Genomic DNA, 21,446 nt, shown 5'->3' with positions numbered 1-21,446 from the left:
ATTTCATAAGCTATGAGTTTAATAAGAAAATTCTGGATGGAAAAATAATATTTAGCATAAAAATATTTTAGCATTTATGAGAGACCAGAGAGTATAATACCAAAAGTAGACCTTGAGGTAGTTTTATCATAAATTTGCATAATTATTTGATGTATATTTTTTGTAAAGTAAAAACAAAATTTTATTTTCTGTTATTTTTTGTAGAAATTTATTGAGACTTATTTTATTTTATAATGAAGGAGTTGAGCTTGACATTATTTGAAATTTATTTTTTATTTTCGTAACTTATCCCTACAATAATATTTCCAAATTAAGGAGAAAATTATGAAAAAACAGTCAAAAATTTAGATCTGGTCCTATTTGGATTTGCGTTTTTACACTTTGAAAAAGATCATAAAATGAGTCATGAAGAATTGACCCTACTGTAAATAATGTGTATTGTCAGTTTAATTTAGACAACTATTTTAAATGGCTGGAGTGTTAATAATTCTTTTTGTTTTTATCCTTACGAAGGTATCTAATAGTTTTCACAACTGTACTAAATATTCATTTTTTCTTCTTTACAGAAAAGATATCAAAGAATAAAGCAATAAAACTATATACTAAAAGTGATTAATATTACTCGAAATGGATTGACATTACACTGACTGAATAACATGATTATCTGTGCTTGCTCAGGTTTGTTGTCCATTAATTATTCATACACCTTTTTTCATATAAGAACATAAAACCTTGAGGCCCAAACCTAAACATTCTGAGCAGTTCTAAGAACATTTTGAGGCTTTTGCAGAGTCTTGCAATTTTTAAAGAAGTTAGATTAAAATACTGAAAATAAGAACATCCTAACCTTTCAAGCACCTTGGGGGAAGGGCAAAGTGCCTTCCCCCTCCCCTTCCAAAAAAATTAATCTTATTTGATAACTTTTGAAATATTTATCCAATTGACTTAAAATTTTGCAACTGTCCACCAAATAATAGGACAATCCCTCACTTTTTTTCACTTTAATTATTTTTGCTCAAATTTTGTGAGGCTGCAACTCCATGTGACATGTTTTTGCCACCTGTTAGTATCGTGTTTTTTTTACAGACCTGCCCAAAATTGTCCTTTTTTGCCTAAACAGCCCTAGGATACTGTATCTAGTGATTGGAAAATTGTATTGACTTGAAATTTGGACAAGTGTTAGGTATTGACAATACCACCTTGCAGCCAAAATTTCGGCAAAATCGGACGAGTGGTTATGCTGAGCATTTTAGGTAAAAAGCGGACTGGGTTGTAAAATGTCAACCCCTCAAGTACACTGTCTTATGGTCAATGTCTATCACCGTTGAACATTTCAAGTCAAAATCTCCAGTAGTTCCTGAGTTTTGGTAGGTGGTCAACGTGTATTTTGCATACCGGTCTGCAAAGTACCAAATACTCATGAGAACGAATTTTTGCTGTTACTAGTCTCTTTTATTTGACAAATCAGCCTTCAGGAACAAATTACAGTGAATTCGAATGAGTCAATCAGTCAATACATGTTTTTGGTCAAGTTTACATCCTGGTCTGTAATCCATCCCACCTTACCTAGCCGGGCCAGCTCGCCTCCATATAAACAGTTCCATTTTTGAATGGAGATGCTAGAAAAATTAGGAGATGAGAATTCTGAGTTTATATATTTGCAAATCCAAAAGAAATATCGACGGACATTATTTTCTTATTTTAGGTTTATCAGGTGGCAAACATGCTTTCAGATTATTTCAAAGGTTACGTCATAATACAAAACCATTAGCTCATCAACCAATATGGCTTCAAAAAAGTGTAAGTTTCATTGTGTTCATTCCATTTGTGACAAAAACCTTTTAAACAAGTTGATTTATAAGAGGTTAATCAAGGTCGAGAAGCTCCCATCTTATTGTATTCCTTCAATAAAAACGCTTTAGTAATCAATCAAGTTTGAAGTAAAGAAAGCATTAATTTTATCTGATGGGTGTTGTGCCCGGTGAAGCGAGGAAGGGAATCTTTGTATTCTCCCCCCCCCCATTGCTCACCGCAGGGGGGCTAAAAGGTTCCAAAACAACTGGTACCTAGAAATAGCTTGAGGCCAATGGCCACCTACTCAGCTAAGGGACCCCTACATTTATTCAAACTAAAATGGGGGCTGAATTCTAAATTATTGTGTTAATTCGGTAACTGTGAATTTAGAATAGCAAATAAATTCATAGATTCCATTTCATTGATTTCATTAGACATTATTTTCACCTTTAATGAAAGTTCTGTCTCAGTGAGACGGTAATATCTTTTGGGATTTTTGTCAGCAGGCTTATGTTGCATTCAATTGTGCCTTACATGTTACAATGAGATAAGCACTTCTAAAGATATCTTATTTTTTCAAATTTTCATAGTTTCTCAAAGTTAGGGGCCACCTAGAATATTTTTGCATTAGGGGCCGCCTGAATTCTAGGGGTCACCTAAATTCTTAGGGGCCACCTAGAACCTGCTTATAAGCCATGCACTGAAACATTTGAAACTTCTTTTTCAACAGACTGCAGGATTTTCATCCAGTTTCATTTACGAAAGTAAAAGAAAGAAGTCGGATGCAACAATTACCGGAGAAGTCAAAAATCCGGAAGATTGGACAAAGATCGGACGTCCCTCCCTGCGGAAACGTTTAGGATTGTATGCAAAATTATCAAAATCAAGGCTAACAGGTATATGCAGTTTGTTTATGCTTGAACCATAGTCATTATAAAAAAACACTGGTCTGGCAATGTATTGTTTTAGCTTTATTGTCGAATTTTCTTTTGTTATAAATAAAAGGCAAGTTGCGATTTGCATACTTTTTGATCACGTTACCAAATTCTCCTTTTGGGATTGGTCTAAATTTCAATCACATGATCAAAAAGTATGCAAAATAAAGTCAATTTGCGAACACAAGCTCTATCTGTTAACAATAGAAAGAAACAAAAGCCTTCCAGACCGGGGTTTTTTATAATGACTATGCTTGAACTGGGGTTGTAGAGTTTTTATACAGATAAAGAGGAAGGGACCATGCTATTATCAATTTTTTGAATATTTTTTCGTTTTTGATATCTACGAGAAGAATACTTTTTGTGGTGAAGAAGATAAGGAAAAGAAAATATATATGTCTATAATATATTTTAATTTTGCTTTATTGAACGTAGCTGAGCCAACCTTAGCCTGCTCTAAAGTCAAAGGAGTTCATGCAAACTGTGTTTTTTTGTGGGAAAGTAAGTTACTCAAGTAACTCAAGTATCAGAGCTGAGTTAAAGTTAAGCCTTGTTGTCAGGATTATTTGGATCAACAAACTACAACAAATTTCAATATTTCAATATTTGCCAGGGCCAATAATGACTAGAGATTTATAAACTTCATGTACAATGAGTAGAAGATTTTAGATTTTCTATTTTATTTTTCGGTTCATAGGACTTGTTGTATTGACAGCGGCTGCTGGTTATGCCATAGCACCAGGACCCTGGGATCCTCTTGTCTTCACTGGTACTGCACTGGGAACCATGCTGTGTTCCTCTGCTGCTAACTCGTTTAATCAGGTACCCACTCAAATATATGTTGCCTGTCTTGGGCTTTTCCAGAAAAAAATTGAATATGGGGGGTGACAAATTACACCCCCCGGACAAGCACCAGTTTACCCCCCGGACATTCAAAATTACCCCTAAACATACCAAATTTGCCCCCAAAACAAGGCAAATTTTGCAGATTTTTCACGACCCCCCTGACAAAATATACAATATATCTATATATCTATATCAATATATGTACAAAGATTTACTGGAAGAGCCCCTTGGAAACTGAACGTCTAATCTTGTGGTCAGGTGGATTTAGTCTCGTAAATCAGCGATCTCATTGTTCGATTTGCGAAAATACAGTGAAGTACGAAATTATACCTCACGAAAGTTTATCTGATTTAAAGGTTTTGTTTTTTAAATAAGACTGCTATCGTTTGCTTACTCATCAATTTTAATTCACAAGCCTTTTCACATTGGATTGACACGGATGTGGAGCAAGATTAGTCAGAAAGAGGAAAAGAAAAACAATTTTTTGCTTATATCAGCACACTATAACAATAGGAAGACACTGTCCTGATATGAATATGTGTCTGATATGAAACGGGAACACTAAGTGTTATGTAAAAATAAGACCTTTAAATCTACTGTATCCTTTATGTCTGGCCCATAGATATATTATATAAAACACTAGATAGAGCTATTCAGTATTTCCCAAACAACAACAGGTGAAGCAAAATAATGCGCCATCTTTGCTGAAAATAGGTCACAGTTCGGTACCGGCAATTTTTTCAACCAAGAAAAAAAACCTGAATGGCGCGAAGCGACGAGGCGAAAGATAGGCTTGTGATCGATCAAATTACCGGCACCAAACTATGGTCTTAATTATCAAAGATGGCAGATTATTTTGCTTTAGCTAGGGACGGAGTAGCTCTATCTAGTGTTTTATGTAAGATATCTGTGGTCTGGTCGCTTTCTTTATCCTTCTACTCCTCATTTCGTTCTAGTTCATGGAAGTTCCGTATGACAGTCAAATGAGCAGGACACAGGATCGCGTATTGGTTAGAGGTCTATTGCGGTAAGTTAACCCTTCGTCGGTCATTTGTGAATTTGTATTGTGGATTTATTAATTTAATGTAAGAGGCCCTGTTAAAGGCGACCACGCCCTTCACTGTTTGCTGGATATTGAATCTGATCCCTGGCACAAAGGTAGAGCATCCAGCTACGGTGTGTAAAGTTGTGAATTTGATCTTTAGGTTCATACCAAAAAAAATAAAAAATGGTACTTGATGTCTCTCTACTTGATGCCAAGCAATTTCATATTGTCAAGGTCAAGTGGAGAAATCCAGGGTAAGGAGCTGCACCCTTCCCTACTTTCTGGTATACAATTAATGAAAAGAGAGCCTTCGGGTTGCCCTCGCAAACTTACTTAATACTATGGCGTAGGCTATTACTGTTCCGCAAACTTACTTATTTATTGAAAGCTTCCTCTTTATTTTAGACCCATCGACTGTGTAACCTTTGGAACAACGTCAGGACTTCTTGGTGTATCCACTTTAGCAGCTTTTGTTAATCCACTGACTGCAACATTAGGTAAATCATATTTAAAACCCTATCATTCATGGATTGGTAACGTCATAGAAAATATACCTTTGAGTTGAACAGGGATTGAATTCTTTTAAAGGTTGAACGATGTCAAAAGTCATTGCATTGATAACACAAATAGTCTCATAGCAAACACGAGACAGAGCTCTACTCGGTCTTTCACAAGCAACATCGGTTGAAGCAAAATAATGCACCATCTTTGCTGAAAGTAAACCGCAATAGTAGACCACAGTTCGGTACCGGTAATCTGTTCAATATGAATAAACAACTGACACCGGCGCCTTCTTTCATGGAAGGCGGAATATTTTACTCCAGACATGGATGAAGTAGATCTATCTAGTGTTTTGTATAATAAGATTTCTGTGATCGACTTACGAAAAAGATTGTAGTTTCGTACGTGATTAAGAATTGTTCGGGATTTTTCCGAGATTGTTGGCAAAGAGTCTTTATGAATGTTTGTTTTTATTGATATTCCTTGTATAAAAATCAACAATTAACCATTGACAATTGTCCTTCTCATTTTTAAAACTAAAGACACTTCAAGTCTGACTGTACCAAACTGTTAGAACAGATAACGTGAAAATAAAAACAAATGTTTTGGGTACCAGGGTGGTACAGGCTTATATGATCTTTAATCTTCAAACATTTTTCTTTTCAGGTTTTTTGAACATTTTCTTATATGCTGGCGTGTATACGCCCTCCAAACGATATCACATCGCAAACACGTGGATCGGTGCTGTAGTGGGCGCCATACCGCCCCTCATGGGATGGGCGGCTTGTACGGGTAATTTAGATTTTGGGGCGTTAACGTTGGCGGCTATCCTATTCTCATGGCAATTTCCACATTTCAATGCGTTGAGCTGGAACTACAGACCAGACTATTCTAGAGGTTAGTTAATATAAGAATTTTTAAAGGGCTGCATCTTATTCTCCAACTTTGCCGATAAAAATATTGCCCCCATAAAAGACAAAAGGGCTGTTTTCATTGGGACAAGCTGGAGTTTTTACAAGCTCTTATTTGGTTGGTCGTTAACCAGTAATAAAACAATTTTGTTACTTTTTCTAAAGAGCGCGTCATCTCTATCACTTCAAATGACCAATTAGTGAAGTATCTTGTAAAAACTCCAGCTCATCTCTTTTCATTCAATAAATATATAATTCCATACAATGTAGAAGGGATTTAATTGTTTGGAAACAAATGTAATTGTTAAAATTACACCTGGAGAGTTAAAATTAGCTTAAATTATGTTTGAATTTTTCCTTTATCATTGGTTAGATATTCATAAATACAGGAGAGTATAATTCAAATATCTCCATAACTCGAGTTATGGAGACTCAACTGTAAATTCATTATCGCGGTCCTTGTATTTGAAATTTTCTTTTTATTTTGTCTTTTCAGCTGGCTACAAAATGATGTCGGTCACTGACCCTGCATTGTGCCGTCGAAACACATTACGTCATGCTTTGCTACAGATTCCGTTCGCTGCGATGGTATCATATCTAGGCGTGGCGAACTGGTCATTCTTCGTACTATCGCTACCTTTTAACGTATATTTATCATTACTCTCTTGGGAGTTTTATAAGAGCTCGAACAATAATACGGCGCGGAAATTATTTCGTTTCACGCTTTTACATTTGCCCGTACTTATGTTTTTCATGATCATATGTAGCCGGAACACGAAATCTAAAGAATTAGCACGAAATCACTTAGAAGTTGAATAAAATGGATGACGATAGCTAGTATTTTTTTTTAAAAGACATGTTATAATTATTTTTTCATTTTACAATTTTTTTATTATTGAAGAAATTATATTCTACTATAACTCTTTATGATGCGCTTGTATTATATATTGGTTTTTCAGAAACAAAACTAAAAAGGATTTTACTTAACTCGAAATTAGCATTATAATTGGACTTATATCAATTATATTTAAACATACACGCTTTTTTAAGAAGAACAAACTATATAAGAACCTAAGGCTTCGATGACCAAAATATTAAGAAACTTGTTGTAAGAGCAATTTAAGGTTTTATGTATTCTAAAACAACCAAGTCTTAAAAATTGCCCAAAAACACTCAAAAGATTTAGATGTTCTTATAAAAAAATATGTATTGATACTGATAAACGGTTAACAAAATTAAGAAAAGAAACTTTAGAAAATATAAATTTTTACAAAGTAACCCCTAAAACCAGGTAGAAGGTAGAAATGCCTCGAAGTGGACCAGTTATTTAGTAGCATTTTAATTGTTCAAAATTCGAAACTTGCGGCTAATATCTGTCTTTTTTTCGTGCTTTTCTGTAAAATTACAGTTTATTGCCCTCCTGAGTCCGTCTCATCAGGTTCGATCAAGTAAAAGTTGTTTTCTTCAGCTCGGTTTGAGTCGTTGCAATCGACGTTTTTTGCTTCGAACCCGAATATCCGTTTTGGTTGAAATATTTTCTTCAGAGGAAGATCTTTATCTTTTTGGTCGAATTGGAATTGTCGTACTTCGTATAAAGTCTGTGAATCTCCATTACAGTTTACAATGTAGGGTGAATTTGTGATACCTAAAGAGTGAAGTTGGGAATGTTTTAATAAAGGTTATTAGGTATAAAAACCAGCCGAGCCGCGCAACTTTGGTAGGATTTGTTGGCTTCAAATCCTACCAAGGAGATTCGATTCTAGCCCTTCGGGCTTATACTTCATTGTGTGTGCCTTACTTAGCCTTGTGAATACGGGCTTAGTTAACTAGGCTACCTTCAACATAGCTTCATAGAAATTATTGGCCAAGAAAGTCCCCTCAAGCATAATAATAATGGAAGATCTATCTTTTGATGATGAAAACCTAGCCCTAGAATTTGATACTACAAAGTTACTGTTTGCACTTCCGTTATTCAAAATCCCCGTTTTTCGAAGAGAAGTCTAAGATCTCTTGTGCGAGATTTGAGTCCCCTCAATTGTACGAAAACTTTAAATTAGGAAATCGTAGAAACCTAACAATATACGGATTAAGTTTCAATTCGATATTTGGTATAATGGTGGGAAGGGAATGAATTTTTTGATATTTCCCAACTTCAGAGTTGTCACACCTAATGACGAAAAGACGATTGGTCGTTACCAGTTTATCGGTTGGGGTGCACATCACATTAATTACCCATGCTCCTATCTAACCGCCGCTGCTGCAATTAGCGCCACACGACAACACATTGACCTCATCCTGAAAAGGCTTGAAAAGAATTGTAAAGATTTCTTAAAATAACAATCCGCAGGATATCCGCGATTCCGCAGGCGGCGGCGGAACACAATTTCAGAGGCTGTTATCATTACATTTTTGACATGAGGAAATCCGCAGGAAATCCGCGAATATCTACGATTCCGCAGGCGGCGGTGGAACACGATTTCAGAGGCTGTTATCTGCATACTGATACAGTCTGCTAAACATTAATATGGTAATATTCTTCATCTTTGATTATTTCTACAGTGATTAGATTGACACATGCGCGATAAAATTTCTATTATTGGTCTTCAGAGGTTAATATATTCTTTGAAAACTTAACCTCTGATACTCAGGGTAAACGTTGACAGTAAACGTAAATCCAAATCAACTACTTCAGTTGATGAACGCGCCCAAGCCGTACGTCAAGAGCGCGCGCAGCAGGTAATCACGAAAGAAGACTTATCTCCAGATAAGATGTCAATTTTAATTGATCTGTAGTGAAAATTATTAATTTTTTATTTGGCTAAATTATTTAATTTTTATTATATGAAATTTTGATTCTTGTCTTAAGATGTATTACATTTTTTTATTCGGTTCGATATTTTGTAGTTTGTAGCATTTATTTTGTAGAAAGGTTATATTAGTGATACAAAAGAAAACCGTATTTATCCTAAAAAAATGCGAAATGTTTAAAATCATTAATTTACAAGCAATTAAATCATATTTTTCTACAGTCTTAGTGATAAAATATGATACAAGTCTATTTATTTTTAACAAGTCTATGCTATCTACAATAAACAGCGTTAGGAAATAATGTCAAACACTGGATCCAGTTTCTTGCCGAGTATGGCAAGGCTGCTCTGAAGGAAAAATTTGGAAATACCAAGTTCTGCACTGGAAGAACGCACCTGATAAATTTTGCTCCGAACAAGATGCACCTAAACCTCGGAAATTTGCCCAAAAAGGCAAAAAATTGCTAAAATTAGCTGCACTTGAGATTAAAAACCGTCTGAACTTGCACCTGAAAACCTCAAATTTTACACCTGCACTCGACTTTTCCCGAGTTGTGCATTCAAGATTTCACACTCTGCAAACTGGCACTGGATAAACTTAAAGTTCGAGTATAAATAAGGCTTTACCTCACAATTCTATGCTTTCATTACACTGGAGTAACTAGCAATTTTCGTCATTGAAGTTAATCATTTCTGTCTTTAGAGAAGTTAGCCATTTCTGTGTCAACTTTATTCGAGGTATTATTGACTTCATCATTAATTTCCTTTAAAGCAGCACCGTTTGTTTCTGGTAAAAAATAGCAAAGACATCCTGCAACGATACCAATTATACCCATGACGTAATACGGTAGAGCGATATCAAATCTTTCTAGCCCTTTGGACACCCATGGTGCGCTGGCGCCGCCCACCCAATTTGAAATGGACATTATGCTGAACGCCTCCGATCGGATATTGGTCGGGTAAACTTCACAAACGAGAACCTCGATAACATCGAAACAAAATGTGATCCAGAATTTACCAAATATGCCAACGAAAACACGAATTACGCGGGTCGTAGTAGACGTATCGGGGATAAAAGGGATTATTACGGTCAAGACTCCGCTTAGAAAGATCGGTATAGCCGTAGATTTCAATCGACCAAATCGATTAGCTGAGTAGGCTGAAATAATAGCAGCAGGAAATTCAACCAAACTGAGCAGAACAAAATTTAAATGAATGGACCCGGCACCTAGATTATCAGCTGCCAGTGAAAGGCCGTAATAAATCAAAGCTGTCGCATAGAAGCAATAAATTAGGATCACTGTATGGATAGCCATTCGTTTGCCATTCCGGAATACATCAATGGGGCTGGTCATTTTAGCTGCATGTGCACCTGGAGATAACATTACGGTTGGATCAAGTACCTTCCCATTCCAATCTGCCATTCGTCGAAAGATCTTCATAGCCTCGTACATGCGTCCTTTTAACCTCAACCAACGGACTGATTCAGGAACAAAATTGTAGCTCAGTAGAAACGGTAAATAAGGTAGGGTACAAGCGATAATGAAATACTTCCAGTTATCAAGTAGGTACGATTTCAAGGACATCATACAAAGAGCTGCCGTGTAGAGAAACCAGAGCGTGTTACCAGCAATGGCACGGTATTTCTCACCTACAGTTTCATTTAGTGTGACATAGTAACACGGATATACGGACGCTACCAAGAAGCCGGTCATAAATCGGAACACAATAAACGATGCAATACTCGGCATGAAAATCAATAAGAAATTCGTTAAAATAACAAAGAAGAAGCAAACATAAAGAATCTTTTTCCGCCCAAAATTGTCACTGTACCACCCAAGAAATACGGCGCCAAATACTCCGCCAACGAAGGTTATTGAGGTGGCAAGGAAAACTAACCAATCATTATCACAAGAGAGATCATATTGAACAATAATAGAGTAATCTTTCGGTTGAACATATTCCCAATCTGATCTTGATATTCCACAACGGTATTTATCTTCATGAGTAAAAGTCCCATTGAATTGGCATGCGGTACGGTTTGCAGCGCATCTCCACTCTGGCTTTAAGGCTGCAAAGTACATTACATAGTAAACGAAGAAATAAGGCCATAACATAAACGCAAAAATGAGGGTTAGGATTTTCTGGAATTTTCCAAATTCACCTACAAATCCTAAGAAATCGTCTACATTTAGATCGTCTTTTTCTTTTCCCTCCGACATTTTTCACTTTCCGTGTCTCCAGTACTACGCTGTTTGTCAGATGGAGATAGATCTTTAGATTGAAATGTATTTAGGTTTGAAAGTGATTAACGCGCAATCATAACAGTTTATTTATCAAAGATCAAGTTACAAAATCTGGTTATAGACCATTAGCATTGTATGGTCTCGAAATTTCACACTCTTCTTTGTGTTTGTGTTTGCTTGAAAACCCCCCAAAATTTTCCCACGCTACTGCATGTAAAAAAAACTATCTTAGGCAATGTAGAAGACAATTATATCTAAAACAATTTTTCAAAATATTTTTACTATAATAAAGATTTCCGTCATGGACATTTGATTTATGATGATAACTAGTCATCGTGAGACACAGTGGAATCATCACGGGAACCAATCAAAGAACACCACGATCTAATCACTAGTGAGGCGCACACTAGACGATGTTATCGTCCATTACAGTGATAGTAAAGGCGGGAAAATATGGCGGTATTGGCGTTATGGCGGTATACGGTAAAAAATCGGCGGGAGAGTTTCGAAGATTGGCAACTCTACCGACTGTAAACTCTTTTCGGCAAAAAAAACCCGTTTGCGAATTTTCTTTGGCTTTGGGCTTTTTTCTTAGATAGTGATTTGTCTTAACATGTGATTCTTTCCGTGTCAATTTTAGATTTATGGTTGGTAAACACAAATAGAGGCTCTTATCATAATTTCAAAGCCCAACACCACTTACGAGCATAAACAAAAAAGTTAGTCTAAATACACTTGAGCTCTTAATATCTATTTCACAATACACGTTTTTTTTTTCTATAAGAAACCTAACTTTGCTCTGAGCCTGGAGTTCCTTATTTTTACAGGGAATTTCAGTCTCAAAGTCCCTAATCGAGTTCCTTACTACATAGGAAATTTTGAACTTTTTGCCCCTTGGAAGATCAAAATTTGGTCAAATTAGTCCCAATAAGGTACATTATTTTCAAATCCACTTATTCTCAGCCTGAGCAGTTCCTTAACAATTCCTTATTTTTTGAACCATTTTCAGCCTCGAGTTCCTTATAAACGTGTTCCTTATTTAAAAAAAGGTGTACCACTTAGCTACACGCACGCGATTAGTTAGTTATTACACAAATTTAAAACTAGCCAAAATTAACACAAATCAAAAAATAAGAATTTCTACCCTGGGTACCAAAGCTCAAGTTTTCAGTTTTTGGATATTTATTCGAACTGTGATACTGACGGTAAACAATTTACTCTTTTAAGAACACACCATAGCTGGTTAACATGAATTATATGCCTGAAGAATTCCTGATATGAACGGCTATTATACAACAGTAGACTTCTAGCCCTTCGGGCTTATACTTCATTGAGTTCACGTGACCTAGGTAGGATTTCCTACCTACTTACGACACACTTTTAAATCTAGCCCTTCGGTTTCATACTTTATAAATCTGTTGGTCACAGTAGAAACCTTGGTTGAAATTTCTTTGACACTTTAAATGCCTTTGGTGTAATCGCAGATTTCTGTGAGACTCGAAGTGCTCGATTTCGTGTTTTAAGCACGAAAAAGTGAATATCGCAAAAAATATTGCTGTTATTATTTTCGAAAATCCACGAAGCTTATTATTAGTCAACCACTGAAATTCTATAGTAATGTCACGTGACCTAAGTAGGATTTCCCAATGAAGTACCTTATCGGGGTAAAAATGTCGGAGTTTTATTTAGTCGGTTTTTTTTCGTTGGGGAAAAATTTCGTCACCTTGAGGCATTTTCGTCACTTTTCCCCGACCAAAATTTCAAATTCGTCACTTTTCCCCGACGAAATTTACAATTTAGTCACTTTCACTCAACTACTTTGTCCCAATGAAATGGTTTCCTTCCCTAGCTCGAAAAAAGATCTTGTAATTCGACGTTTAAAGCACTAATTTCGGCTAAGAAAGGTGTAAAAAATTTAGATATTAATTTTGTTTAGGGCTTAAAAAATCGGGTAAAAGTTTTGACCAGGGATAAAAAAGTCGGGTAAAAGTTTTGGTCGGGTGTAAAATATCGGGGAAAAATTTCTACACCCCGTCAAAATTTTCGTTACTTTCCCCCGAATTTTTTTCCCCGATAAGGTGTAAGCCCGAAGGGCTAGAGTCGAATCTTTAACCTTTCTTTGGAAAGAAAAAGGTAAGCCTTGAAATAGGTGCTGTATTTTTAACGATGGATTGAATCTAGATATTTTTTTCGAAATTTAGTGGTAAATTTTAGTTCCAATCTGCCATTTTCTACCTAACCCGGCACACTTTTCAGCTAAAGCATTCGGTTCCGCTCGCAATTCCGGTCTGGACTAGTCGTCTTGGGTCGGGTCGCCGACTTTCGAAGGTTGTTGTGGGTCGGAGCAACGCCCTTCGAAAGTCTTCATCGGACCAACAGGTCGTTGGGAGAGACATCATGGGAGCCTCTCTTTCATTTTATTTGTCCTCAATTTAATCAAATTAATTAATCTGGTCTTTAAAATATTATCGTATATATGCCATCCATTGCGACTCGTTGTAGGTCCACTGTCCCTCGAGAGTCGTCATTGGTCCACCGTCCTTCGGTTCGAGAGTCGTCTACTTAAAAATAGTGATGCGAGTGTTTTGTGGGATGAGGGTTTTTGACTTCCTCTGGTCGGACGACAACCCTCGAAAGTCGCTCCAGGGGATTAGGCAGGGTCAAAATGCTTGCAACGTTACAAATCAATTTCAGAAGCTCATTTTGGGTTCAAACGAAGCGTATGACTAAGTAGAATAAGATTCAGTCTAGGCAGATGTTTTTTCATTTTGAAATTTTGCGCATTTCGCAAAAATCTTCAATTTTGCACTATTTTGATGACGTCATAAAAATTGAAATTCCAATAACTTTTGATAGAATTATCAAAATAATTTCAAATTTTTACCAAAGATTTACCGCCTTATTCCCCTGGAGCGGCGACCTGACCCACGACTACTATTGCGGACCGGCGGCATTATGAGCCGAATCCCCACTGATCTCATAACCGATCACCATTGCTAAGGCATATGATGATCTGAAAAGTTTATTCAGCAGAATTTTACAAAACCGCGTTCGGGGTCTGGGAAAAAACTATGACACGTGACCAAATACCAGTATCCGATTTGCCTGCAGTTTTCAAAATTGATTCATCATTTTATAGGAAACAACTTTTTGTAAGAACTAAAGTAGCAAAAACCTCTATATCTTTTGAAGTATTGAGAATTCATTTTTTCAGATGATGACAGGCAATTGTACATGGAACAATCTGAATTTTCTCACCTGCCAAAAAGACTATTTTTTTGCTGCTGGAATTCTCTTTGAGCACGGGAAAATATCATGGCTTATAAAACCGTAAACAGTATCGTTAAATTTGGAGTTTTTAGATCTTTTCAAGACAAAAAATACTTTCCAAATCTTAGAGTTGGTATTTTTTTATCTTCCAAATCTATTAAAAAGTTCTCATGAAAGGTTTTTAAAGTTTGATTGCAAAGAGTATGCAACCCAGACAACTGATCATCGAAACCGCTTAAAAAAGCTCAACAAACATAAAATGTCACCAATATTTTATCCAAAAAGAGTATCCGAAATATCCAACAATACAAATAGAGCCTAAACTAGTCAACCTCTTGGTATCTAAATCAAATTTTTTGTCAGTTGAATGCCTGACAGACATTTCACACACGTTAAGTTATAATTATTCTGATAAAATCCCAGCTGGCACACAACGTTGTTTTAACGTCCAAATAACGTTATTTGGATGTTTTGAATGTCACATGGACGTTGTTTTGACGTTGTGTGCCGTCTGGGATGCTTCATTCCTCCTAATAACCAAGCAGATAGCAAGAGAAAAGTAATCAATGAGGCGCCTTATGTTGCAAAATTATATCATCTTGGCTTTCAATAAATTAGCTTTCGCTTCGATCAAAATGAAATTCTTGCTCAGTAATGGAATACTTTTTCGCTTAGAAAAACTAATTTTTTTCGCTTAGATAAAAGTCAATTTTCTCGCTTAGATAAAAGTCAATTTTCTCGGGATTCAAATATCAATACACGTGTTTCCTATTAGCGGATTCATGTAAAAAAGTCACGAAAAACGTCGAGAAAGTCTCTGATTAGCTGAAATATTGCATATACAAGCATAATTTTCAAAATGTCCAGAGTATGAGGTAATCTTTGCATGCCTCCGCCAATTAAAAGTTTGTTTACTCGACGTTTTTTCGTGACTTTTGCATGAATCTGCTAATAGGAAATAGGTGTATTGATTGGTTGTATTTAATCTGGTTCAATTGCTTCAGCTAATTTGTCTTTTTGCCTCCCTTTGTTCCCAAATAAAAGTTCGACCTTAAAATTAGGAAAAAAAGGATTTACTGGATTTCCAATCCATTTTTTGGCAAACTAGAGATTTTTCTTTCTCTTGGAAAGGTTATTGCTCAATGGAGAAATCCCAGGGGGGGTACTACCCTTGTCGACCGACGGGGGTGCTCCGCTGAGGTTCGAAAAATGGACCCTACGTGGGACTCGAAATTTGCAAAAAAAAAGTGACCCTGAATGGGACTGAAATTCCAAAATTTTCTCAAATTTTCTACTTTTTCCCCAAATTTTCCAAAAATAGGCACCCTACGAGGGACTGATTTTTCTATTTTGGTCTTTTTGTGACCCTACCTGGGACACGTGGAGGTTTCAAAAGGTACCCTGACCAGCGGAGCATCCCCGTAACCCATTTTGCCCTGGTACCCCCCCCCCGGGGAGAAATGCTCACTCAGGAGAAATGCATTTTACTTATACTCATAACGGCTGACCTTAACCCTTTTTTAGAAATCTTATGTTTTAATATTCTTTATCTTAGCATTAATACACGTTATGATAATTGAAAACTAATTACCCTACAATAATAGCCGGAAGTATAGTACCCAAGTATATTCAAACAATGAACGACAGACGTCACGACAGACGTCACATTTTTATCTATTGTTGAATTATTTACACCACAAGATGATATTAAATTAACCTTTGTTCAAAACTTGAAACATTAGTGCAAAATAGTTTGTGCTCTGGATATCCAGCAGAAATGGTTGTACAGTTCACATACATACCGTTGTTTTGTGTTACACATTCCCATTTCTACACTGAGATCCCTTTGCCATTTTTCTATCGGAAAAAGACCAAGATTTCGGGTGGTTGGAAATAAGCTTTGAATAGTTAAGCAGTTTCGCGAGTAAGATTTCCTTTACCTTTAGTAACAAACCCTCTCCAATTTCATACCGGTTATCCCGGGGAAAAAGCGCATAGTTTTCGGAAAAGACAAGAGTCTTAGTGCGGAAGTTAGAATCTTATACCAAACGACGGTAGATAACTTTGCGTAGATTTGTCTCTCAATGGTAATCGTTTTCTTGAAGAAATTCACTATGGTGTGCGTGATCCCTAACTTACCCAATATGTTTTTTCAGCGCGTTTAGGCTTTAGACCGTGCGACAACCGCTATATGGCTGCCCTACAAAAATTTTGGGAAATTTTTAATTCTCATGTTAGAAATAGGTTTATACCAACTTTCTTCCCTATGTAATCCAGGCTTTATTATACTAATAGACGCTAGAGAAATATCTAGCCATATCACTGAACATTTAATAGCTAATAATACGCAGGGAAGGAGGTTGGGGTTTATGTAACATACTTATATGACGAGTGTTGAGTATATTTTGGATGATATCAGATCCATTGGTTACGCTGTATCCTTTGGATAACGTTTTGTTCAATCCGTGAGCGTACAACATGACTGCATCATACAGTTGGTGAGCTTCCGGTGGTGGCTGAATGAGGAAGTGAAGAAACAAAATAATGGTTAAAGATATTACCCAGCTGGCACACAACGTTGTGAACGTTAGATAAACGTCGAAAAAACGTTGTGTGCTAGTTGGGTACTGCCATAGACTGCGTGCATCCCCAGTAGCGCAGACAGAGGTGGAGAACGATCTGCGTAGGAGAGCAGATTTTTACCTCAAAGCACTTACCTGATGTATGATATAAAAGCATAATAACTGTGTCGTTTAAATTTGCTGTCCTAAACAAATGTTCCTTCACCCCAGTCTATGACTGCATCCCCGTAATTCATTTTAATATAGCGATGGCTTATGGTGTATAAAATTCCCGTCCGAGAATTACCTCAATCTTGAGGTTTCAATTTACATCGTTTTCATTGCCGCTCCACAAATTTGATAAGAAAGACTTCGTTTTTCGAGTAAAACCACATAAAAAGCGAAACTTTCACTCAGCCTATTCGGTATAATATTCCTTAAAACACAGAAATGGGGCTAACTCTCAGGCGGGGATTTTATACACGATAAACATCCCCCGGCTTAGACTACGCTCATAGTCTAAGACGAATCTAAGAAAAAAGCTCAAAGCCGAAGAAAAATCGCAAACAGTTTTTTGTCGAAAAGAGTTTACAGTCGGTAGAGTTTGCCAGTCTTAGACTATACGATTTCGGTGCAAAATACAAAAACATCCAAAATCGTATGAATTTGAGTTTCCGTTTCAGTTTTCGAAACTCTCCCGCCAATTTTTTCTCTGTATACCGCCATAACGCCATACCGCCATATTTTCCGCCTCTAATATCACTGTAAGGAACAATAACATTGTCTAACACTTATCATTATGAGGGAAAAAAGAAATAATACTCACGCTGACTTTTGTCCCTTTCTTTTGACCAATGAAAGTTCTCTCATAAGCATCACTTTGAAAAGGTTCTTTTGACATCCCCTCAACTACACGTTTTTGAAAACCTTTAAAATCTTCATCTGATCGTGGAATCTATAACATAGGGAAGCAACTACTTAACAAGGGGGGGGTTTCATGGTTGCCGGAGGAGCGGAATCGGCCCTTTTTTCGGGCGGAGTGGCGGAATTAGGCGAAAATTTGGACGGAATTACGGAAATTGGGTTCTCTGACGGAGACGGAAAATTAGACAATTTTAGTGCGGAAAAACGGAATTTAGAAAAAAAAATTGCGGAATTTCGGAATTGGTAAAAGATATTCAAAATTTGCGGAATTTTCGACAAAAATATTGAATTTCAAAGGAATTTTCGGTGACGGAATTTTGGTTCAATTTAATACGGTTTGACGGAAATTGGAGAAAAAATTGACGGAATTGCGGAATCGGGTACCCCCTGAAACCCCCCCCCCCTAACAAAATGATTCGAAAATAACAATTCATTTTCTAAAATTTCACTTTTTTGTGCTCAAATCATGCTTAATCTCAAATCAGAAAAGTCAATGACAACAGACTCTCTACTGCAATGAATTTTGAAATTAGCCGTAGATATCGGGTTTGTGTAAAAACTACTTTTACCTTTGGTTGGATAACGAAGAGTCTCGAGAACGCTTCCATCATTTCGTTTTTTTCTCCGAAGAAAAAAGCTTTTTCCTTATTGCCATCGCCGTAATAACCACTCCAAGGTAACACCCAAACGTAATCTTTTAATGTTTGCGTGTTACGTAGAAATTGTTCCGCAGTTGCGAACGGGTGTACGGCGATAAATACGTAGTCTCCATTTGTCATATTCATTTTCCTTGCCGTCATCATAAAATGTTGAAGTCGTCCTTTTTCTAGCATAACCATGATTACTGAGTAAACAAAACACAAAAATATTTAAAAAAGGAAAATTTGGAGTATTTAAGTTGGGCAAAACTTTTCGTCGGGTAAAATTGTAGTCGGTTAAAACTTTTTCTCAGGTAGTATACACCTTTTCGACCGTAGTCGCGCAGTTAGGCGCGTGCCATATTATTATTTAATTTACCACCTTAAACTTGATCCAATCCTTTTGTTACACTTTTTTCTATTGTCTTTAGGTGCGATAAAAAGACTGGGGCGGTTTTAGGGTGGTAAAATGGACAAAAAAATGCCTGCACGGCAATTAGCGGCTACGGTTGAAAAGGTGTATTTAAGGTTGATAAAAGATAATGTCGAAAAGGCATTGTACTTATAAGTAATGAAGAAAAGGTCAAAAAGAGCTGCAGAAGCATTTTTACCTTTCGTTTTCGATTTACAATCTTTCAAAAATGATTCGAATATCTGTGAATTATATTCATCATCAAAATATTCGTAATGTGCGATTTCCTTGCTAAGTGTAATATTGAATCCATTATCTCGACTCCCATTTTTCTTTAAATCTTTGTATATTTTTTCCCAGTACATGTTTATATTTCCATTTCCTTCTATATGGATCCACATATCTTTTTGGTAGATGACAGCAAGTTCTTTGATTTTTTGTTTCTTGAGAAACATTTTGATCATTTGTGAGACATCAGGGTTAAGGTTTGTCGTGCGGCTAAATGTTGGATACAGTGTTTTGTTTGAGAGATCTTCTTCCTGACAACCCTATAATCAACAGTTTTCATGTAGGCTTAATAGCAGACCTCTATAGATATACTTCCTATAAGAAACTTTTTTCGCTAGAGGATGCGCAGAAACCTAATATTCATGATATGCACTATTGCAATATCTTTCACGGACTCAACAGCTTATTTGGTTGAAAGTGACGTGATTGACTGATTTTGACCATTTATCTGGTAACAGATGTGAAAATTTGCTACGAAACATCACTCTACTCTGAAGGTCGGGCAAACTTTTATTGGACCACTCCTTTAGAGCATTAGCGTTGGCGGCCGCCAATACGCCATCTGAATACCAGGTGACCTTACACTCTCAAAGTGAACCATTTAGAAAAAAAGGGCGAGGTTATAGAACTAAAATAAATGTTAATGACGATTCAAATGAGACTAACCTGATAAAAGATGGTCATAATTTTCTTAGCGCACGGTAAACCTCTGAAGGCGTGTGCAAAAAACAATGACGATCTGATTTCAGGTTAAATAGAGCCTTACCATTGAGAAAAGAGGGAGATTTGCTTGAGCTGCCAATCGACCAACTTTCGTACATGAACACTGATAACCTATAAATCCATCAAAATTCATTGTCATCTGTTTCTTGAAGTTCTTAACAGCTGTTTCTTCATTACAGTGCGTATCTGTAATAGTTTTGTTCCAATAATATTTTAACTGATAACCTCTTAATAAATCAGGATTAGCGTTGATATCTTGTATAGCAATTGCAGCTGCGGATGCATAAAATCTCGGAGCGTTTAAATCAGACCTGACAGGATATTCACTAAGAGGCCTTGTATATGGTAAATTTAATGCCAAAGTAATGTCTTTTCTCGGACGCTCCATTTGCTCAGATTCCTTCTGATATAAATCTCGGACATCAATAAAATTTGTCTTATCAAAATCTTCAGTTTTCATTAACTTTGTTTTATCAATAATAACTTTCATAAAAACCACATCAAATAGCAGAAGTAATACTAAAAGCTTCCAACCCATAGCTGTCTGGGACTTTGCGCGTTTGATGGTCTAGTTCGTACGACTCTGATGATCTTTTTGCTGATATATGACTGATAATAAATAGGTTGTACTTCATTTTATACAGCGCAAAAAGATCTTTGAAATTGAGATTGAGTGAAAGTAATTGTTTGTCTTGACATCGTATTTTGTTTAACCTGATGTGAAAATAAAATAAACTCTTAATCCTCTAAGCATTTTGTCTAATTCTTTGACGCTTAAAATTGGAGTCTTGACGTCGTTTAAAACTGATACTTTCGTTATTTTACGTCAATCAGGTTTAATAAAATGCTGATTTCACACAAAAATTTTATTCCGATATTTTGAATCCTTGCTAGTGAAATCTAATGCAATCGTTCTAAGGAGTCTTGATGATAAAAGAATCGAGCTATATCGACTGAATAGTACCTTTGCAATAAAATAGTTTTTTAAATCTATCAAATTTGTCTTAAAAGAAAGTGTAATTGCTAAATATTAAAAACAAATTAGCAAGATTTAGAAAATTTGAAATAAACGAAATTTTGACCAACTGCTGAAACAACTTGACGGGTTGCCATGTTTTATTATGATGTCTTCCCGAAATTGCAGCATAAAATGTTAGACGATGTTATCGTCCGTTATATACCGTGAAAATCACAGGTCAAAGTCATATATCAACGCTGTGACGACGAATCGAGATTCTATTCAGCGCGCAATAAACGAAAACAAAAGTAACCATGACCACCATCCAAGATCTTGGATGAAGTTCAAAGTTGATATTTTTATTCCCGTCGTTGAAAACGCAACTAAAAAAAGTCATCAATGCTTTTTAAAAAGAGTCAGTGATAGAGAATCGTACCATAAAGTCTGTCTATTATTTCGATTCAATAAAACTTCTATTATTGGTCTTCAGAGGTTAATATATTCTTTGGAAACTTAACATCTGATACTCAGGGTAACCGTTACAGTGATAGTAAAGACGGAAAAATGTGGCGGTATGGCGTTATGGC

The 21,446-nt window shown here is 36.3% G+C and overlaps 3 protein-coding genes across 3 annotated transcripts; 1 reads left to right on the top strand and 2 right to left on the bottom strand.

Annotated features, from left to right (window-relative positions):
- Positions 1-564: 564 nt before the first annotated feature.
- On the top strand, positions 565-7,019 carry LOC136814225 (protoheme IX farnesyltransferase, mitochondrial-like). Its single transcript, XM_067070741.1, has 8 exons — positions 565-678; positions 1,706-1,800; positions 2,525-2,690; positions 3,427-3,551; positions 4,532-4,602; positions 5,026-5,117; positions 5,788-6,018; positions 6,529-7,019. The coding sequence occupies exons 1-8, from the start codon at positions 657-659 to the stop codon at positions 6,849-6,851; spliced, it is 1,125 nt and encodes a 374-aa protein (XP_066926842.1). The 5' UTR covers positions 565-656; the 3' UTR covers positions 6,852-7,019.
- On the bottom strand, positions 6,887-20,517 carry LOC136814223 (resact receptor-like). The gene is made up of 6 exons (XM_067070739.1): positions 19,945-20,517; positions 19,090-19,438; positions 18,410-18,684; positions 17,743-17,871; positions 16,736-16,871; positions 6,887-7,677 (listed from the first exon to the last, which is right to left on the bottom strand). The coding sequence occupies exons 1-6, from the start codon at positions 20,437-20,439 to the stop codon at positions 7,442-7,444; spliced, it is 1,620 nt and encodes a 539-aa protein (XP_066926840.1). The 5' UTR covers positions 20,440-20,517; the 3' UTR covers positions 6,887-7,441.
- Positions 8,925-11,117, bottom strand: LOC136814224 (solute carrier family 22 member 2-like). The gene has a single exon (XM_067070740.1). It carries the CDS (start codon positions 11,059-11,061, stop codon positions 9,523-9,525), a length of 1,539 nt encoding a protein of 512 aa, XP_066926841.1. The 5' UTR covers positions 11,062-11,117; the 3' UTR covers positions 8,925-9,522.
- Positions 20,518-21,446: the final 929 nt, after the last annotated feature.

The sequence above is a fragment of the Clytia hemisphaerica genome, unplaced genomic scaffold, assembly GCF_902728285.1.
Source record: "Clytia hemisphaerica strain Z4C2 unplaced genomic scaffold, Clytia hemisphaerica genome assembly, whole genome shotgun sequence".
Taxonomy (NCBI): Eukaryota; Metazoa; Cnidaria; class Hydrozoa; order Leptothecata; family Clytiidae; genus Clytia; species Clytia hemisphaerica.
Note: the sequence above shows the minus strand (reverse complement) of the source record. Positions and strands in the feature narration are given on the sequence as shown.

Coding starts and splice junctions, on each gene's coding strand:
- LOC136814224 (XM_067070740.1), bottom strand. CDS start 11,061: ATGTCGGAGGGAAAAGAAAAAGACGATCTAAATGTAGACGATTTCTTA.
- LOC136814225 (XM_067070741.1), top strand. CDS start 657: ATGATTATCTGTGCTTGCTCAG. Junction 2,691..3,426: donor ATCAAAATCAAGGCTAACAG/GTATATGCAGTT, acceptor TTCGGTTCATAG/GACTTGTTGTATTGACAGCG. Junction 5,118..5,787: donor TCCACTGACTGCAACATTAG/GTAAATCATATT, acceptor TTTTCTTTTCAG/GTTTTTTGAACATTTTCTTA.
- LOC136814223 (XM_067070739.1), bottom strand. CDS start 20,439: ATGGGTTGGAAGCTTTTAGTATTACTTCTGCTATTTGATGTGGTTTTT. Junction 18,685..19,089: donor TTGTAAATCGAAAACGAAAG/GTAAAAATGCTT, acceptor TTGTTTACTCAG/TAATCATGGTTATGCTAGAA. Junction 17,872..18,409: donor TCTTCGTTATCCAACCAAAG/GTAAAAGTAGTT, acceptor CCTATGTTATAG/ATTCCACGATCAGATGAAGA.